Source organism: Oncorhynchus keta, chromosome 30, assembly GCF_023373465.1.
Source record: "Oncorhynchus keta strain PuntledgeMale-10-30-2019 chromosome 30, Oket_V2, whole genome shotgun sequence".
In the NCBI taxonomy this organism is placed as follows: Eukaryota; Metazoa; Chordata; class Actinopteri; order Salmoniformes; family Salmonidae; genus Oncorhynchus; species Oncorhynchus keta.
The window spans coordinates 19,452,934-19,458,289 of NC_068450.1; the positions used below are offsets into that span (position 1 = coordinate 19,452,934).

A 5,356-nucleotide genomic window follows, 5' to 3' on the forward strand; every position below is an offset into this window, starting at 1 on the left:
GACAACTTCCTTCACAACAGCTCTGCGCTGAGAGCTCATACTGAGACTGAGCTAACAGAACATCACATCATTTAACATCACATAACACATTTACGGTAGTCATAGCTACTGTCAGACATAACTAAACCATGTTCATATGCAAATATGGAAGTTATTCACAGGGCTAAAATATACACTGTTTCCCAATTAGTCAGCCATAATATCACATAGTTTAAACTATAGCATATCGAAATATGCCAGTTAGTCAGAGGGCCGTTAACACACACCATGATGCTCAGCCTCAGTGCATTTTGCAATGAGTCATACTGTGTCTCTCTCTCACACACACACACACACACACACACACACACACACACACACACACACACACACACACACACACACACACACACACACACACACACACACACACACACACACACACACACACACACACACACACACACACAGTTACTAGTATGTTATTTCCAGAGACATACAGTATAATGCTGTGGATGGTATTACTCAGCTGGCCAGAGAAAACTCATGCAGTCCCCATCATATTACACGATAACAAACTGTTTTATTACAGATCAGAAATAACTTGACATGTATCTAGCAGCATCTTCATTTAAAATATTGTGGTTCCGATTGTTAGAACATTTCTGGAAAAAATACAATGGAAAATATATATATCTGAAAAGTTGAGGTTCAGGAAGAGATCGGTGACCGTTGGTAGGAAATCTGAGGTGAGAGTTGTGATGAAAATAAAAGCAGAAACATTGTGCAAGAGATCAGATAAAATACTAAACAAGAGCAGCACAGTCATGTACAGTCTACGGGTGACAGTCAGGGTGATGTACAGTCTACGGGTGACAGTCAGGGTGATGTACAGTCTACGGGTGACAGTCAGGGTGATGTACAGTCTACGGGTGACAGTCAGGGTGATGTACAGTCTACGGGTGACAGTCAGGGTGATGTACAGTCTACGGGTGACAGTCAGGGTGATGTACAGTCTACGGGTGACAGTCAGGGTGATGTACAGTCTACAGGTGACAGTCAGGGTGATGTACAGTCTACAGGTGACAGTCAGGGTGATGTACAGTCTACGGGTGACAGTCAGGGTGATGTACAGTCTACGGGTGACAGTCAGGGTGATGTACAGTCTACGGGTGACAGTCAGGGTGATGTACAGTCTACGGGTGACAGTCAGGGTGATGTAAAGTCTACAGGTGACACAGTCAGGATGATGTACAGTCTACGGGTGACACAGTCAGGATGATGTACAGTCTACGGGTGACACAGTCAGGGTGGTGTACAGTCTACAGGTGACAGTCAGGGTGATGTACAGTCTACGGGTGACACAGTCTATGGGTGATGTACAGTCTACAGGTGACACAGTCAGGGTGATGTACAGTCTACGGGTGACAGTCAGGGTGATGTACAGTCTACAGGTGACAGTCAGGGTGATGTACAGTCTACAGGTGACACAGTCAGGGTGATGTACAGTCTACGGGTGACAGTCAGGGTGATGTACAGTCTACAGGTGACAGTCAGGGTGATGTACAGTCTACGGGTGACAGTCAGGGTGATGTACAGTCTACGGGTGACAGTCAGGGTGATGTACAGTCTACAGGTGACAGTCAGGGTGATGTACAGTCTACAGGTGACAGTCAGGGTGATGTACAGTCTACAGGTGACAGTCAGGGTGATGTACAGTCTACAGGTGACAGTCAGGGTGATGTACAGTCTACAGGTGACAGTCAGGGTGATGTACAGTCTACGGGTGACAGTCAGGGTGATGTACAGTCTACGGGTGACAGTCAGGGTGATGTACAGTCTACAGGTGACAGTCAGGGTGATGTACAGTCTACAGGTGACAGTCAGGGTGATGTACAGTCTACGGGTGACAGTCAGGGTGATGTACAGTCTACGGGTGACAGTCAGGGTGATGTACAGTCTACGGGTGACAGTCAGGGTGATGTACAGTCTACGGGTGACAGTCAGGGTGATGTACAGTCTACGGGTGACAGTCAGGGTGATGTAAAGTCTACAGGTGACACAGTCAGGATGATGTACAGTCTACGGGTGACACAGTCAGGATGATGTACAGTCTACGGGTGACACAGTCAGGGTGGTGTACAGTCTACAGGTGACAGTCAGGGTGATGTACAGTCTACAGGTGACAGTCTATGGGTGATGTACAGTCTACGGGTGACACAGTCTATGGGTGTTGTACAGTCTACGGGTGACACAGTCAGGGTGATGTACAGTCTACGGGTGACAGTCAGGGTGATGTACAGTCTACAGGTGACAGTCAGGGTGATGTACAGTCTACGGGTGACAGTCAGGGTGATGTACAGTCTACAGGTGACAGTCAGGGTGATGTACAGTCTACAGGTGACAGTCAGGGTGATGTACAGTCTACAGGTGACAGTCAGGGTGATGTACAGTCTACGGGTGACAGTCAGGGTGATGTACAGTCTACAGGTGACAGTCAGGGTGATGTACAGTCTACGGGTGACAGTCAGGGTGATGTACAGTCTACGGGTGACAGTCAGGGTGATGTAGTCTACGGGTGACAGTCAGGGTGATGTAGTCTACGGGTGACAGTCAGGGTGATGTACAGTCTACAGGTGACAGTCAGGGTGATGTACAGTCTACAGGTGACAGTCAGGGTGATGTACAGTATACGGGTGACAGTCAGGGTGATGTACAGTCTACGGGTGACAGTCAGGGTGATGTACAGTCTACGGGTGACAGTCAGGGTGATGTACAGTCTATGGGTGACAGTCAGGGTGATGTACAGTCTATGGGTGACAGTCAGGATGATGTACAGTCTACGGGTGACACAGTCAGGGTGGTGTACAGTCTACAGGTGACAGTCAGGGTGATGTACAGTCTACGGGTGACACAGTCTATGGGTGATGTACAGTCTACAGGTGACACAGTCAGGGTGATGTACAGTCTACGGGTGACAGTCAGGGTGATGTACAGTCTACAGGTGACAGTCAGGGTGATGTACAGTCTACGGGTGACAGTCAGGGTGATGTACAGTCTACAGGTGACAGTCAGGGTGATGTACAGTCTACAGGTGACAGTCAGGGTGATGTACAGTCTACAGGTGACAGTCAGGGTGATGTACAGTCTACGGGTGACAGTCAGGGTGATGTACAGTCTACAGGTGACAGTCAGGGTGATGTACAGTCTACGGGTGACAGTCAGGGTGATGTACAGTCTACGGGTGACAGTCAGGGTGATGTACAGTCTGCGGGTGACAGTCAGGGTGATGTACAGTCTACAGGTGACAGTCAGGGTGATGTACAGTCTACAGGTGACAGTCAGGGTGATGTACAGTCTACAGGTGACAGTCAGGGTGATGTACAGTCTACGGGTGACAGTCAGGGTGATGTACAGTCTACGGGTGACAGTCAGGGTGATGTACAGTCTACGGGTGACAGTCAGGGTGATGTACAGTCTACGGGTGACAGTCAGGGTGATGTACAGTCTACGGGTGACAGTCAGGGTGATGTACAGTCTACGGGTGACAGTCAGGGTGATGTACAGTCTACAGGTGACAGTCAGGGTGATGTACAGTCTACGGGTGACACAGTCTATGGGTGATGTACAGTCTACAGGTGACACAGTCAGGGTGATGTACAGTCTACGGGTGACAGTCAGGGTGATGTACAGTCTACAGGTGACAGTCAGGGTGATGTACAGTCTACAGGTGACAGTCAGGGTGATGTACAGTCTACGGGTGACAGTCAGGGTGATGTACAGTCTACAGGTGACACAGTCAGGGTGATGTACAGTCTACGGGTGACACAGTCTATGGGTGATGTACAGTCTACAGGTGACACAGTCAGGGTGATGTACAGCCTATGGGTGATGTACAGTCTATGGTTTATACAGCAAAAGCTAAAGAAGAAACTAGGTAGGTGTGGTCAGAAGTATGCAGATGTGGGATACGTCCCAAATGGCCCTCTATTCCCTATATAGTGTGTTTGTTTTTTTACCAGGATCCATAGGGCTGTGGTCAAAAGTAGTCCGCTATAAAGGGAATAGGGCTCCATTTGGGACAGATACTTGGTGTACACCAGCCCAAGGACGTAATAAAAAGAGGACTGCATTTGACCTTATCTAACAGCCCTGTCTAACACACACTGGGCTGGATCAGACTAAAAAATGACATATTGTTTGGGAGAAAACTCCCAAAAGATCACCGGGGTTCAGAATGCTATGGCTGCTATGGGGTGAGATACAATTAAAATACCAACAATATTAGGAAACAAAATGTAATAATGTAGTTATTTTAGCCGTGTACATATGAAGATGTATAATGAGATTCTACTCTCATTGAGTACATGCAAGCCTATGTGACCGTTCCTTGAACTGGTACTGGGCCTAGACATTTCAGGTGCAATATGCACTAGTGCCCACTCAGAAACCACTGCAGAGACAACAGGACTTTGACTAACCAAACAGTGGTTCAGCAAACAACACCATGAAGGCTGCATGTTTCACCATCAGTCATTATCCACTCCTGTCCAAATATGTCTCAGTGGTTAAAAATCTCGTATTTCAATAGCTGATCTCATCAAAACAGAAACAGAACAATGACCAGTGCCAAACTAAACAAGAGAATGAACAAAAGTACATCTTGTAGTGTTTGATTACTCATCTACAGTATAAGAATAAGGATGCTTGGTGAGCCAACAGCATAGCCTGGTAGGACCAGACTGAATGCTGCACTCATAACGGTTGAATCTGGTTTAAACCAGGCTATATCCAGCAAGCTCTCTGACCAACTATAGGAGAATGATCCAAATAAATCATCAAAAAGTACATATTGTATTGCAGCTTGCATGATCAAACAAGGTTTCCTCTTTCCATCTATCCTAAGGGTGATAATGCACGGTGAGCTAGCGGGCTCTCCGACCACATGTAGGAGATATAGGAGCAGCATGGCGGTGAGATCAACAGAAGAGAGAAGAGACGGAGGAACTTAATGAGGTAGAGATAACTTGGTGACCCTTGTCCACTCAGTCTGCAGCCTTAATGGAGGCTAGGACCATAGGGATAAAAGCTATATTATAATGGCAGGTACTGAACTGTCAGAGGGAATGACATTTAGAGAAGCAGGAAGGAAAAATAAAGAGTTTAAAAAGTATGGATCACAGCCAGATGGGGGAGACGGAAGGTACATCTCATATACACATACAGGTCTGACCAGAGCATCTAGTAGAGCAACAATAATGAGTATTAATAACTGGAGTTTTTGGGAAGATGTTGGCAGTATGTGAAGCTCTGTGGCTCTGAAACTAACAGCTGGTATAAAAAACTACTACAAGCAACCATTTCATTTCACTTGGAA

General features: G+C 46.9%; 1 protein-coding gene across 39 annotated transcripts; it reads left to right on the forward strand.

The window, feature by feature from the left end:
• The first annotated feature begins 727 nt into the window (after positions 1–727).
• Positions 728–4,634, forward strand: LOC127913951 (uncharacterized). 39 transcript variants are annotated; one of them, XM_052487978.1, is made up of 10 exons: positions 728–1,001; positions 1,032–1,181; positions 1,434–1,463; positions 1,526–1,795; positions 1,826–2,005; positions 2,290–2,529; positions 2,616–2,735; positions 2,984–3,223; positions 3,284–3,523; positions 3,710–4,634. In XM_052487978.1, the coding sequence occupies exons 1-10, from the start codon at positions 741–743 to the stop codon at positions 3,785–3,787; spliced, it is 1,809 nt and encodes a 602-aa protein (XP_052343938.1). In that variant the 5' UTR covers positions 728–740; the 3' UTR covers positions 3,788–4,634. The 39 variants fall into 39 exon arrangements, 34 of the variants coding, with proteins under 34 accessions (XP_052343938.1, XP_052343940.1, XP_052343945.1 ...); XM_052487980.1 differs by lacking the exon at positions 2,616–2,735 and having other exon boundaries at positions 728–1,181; XM_052487985.1 differs by lacking the exon at positions 2,616–2,735 and having other exon boundaries at positions 728–1,181; positions 3,044–3,223.
• Positions 4,635–5,356: the final 722 nt, after the last annotated feature.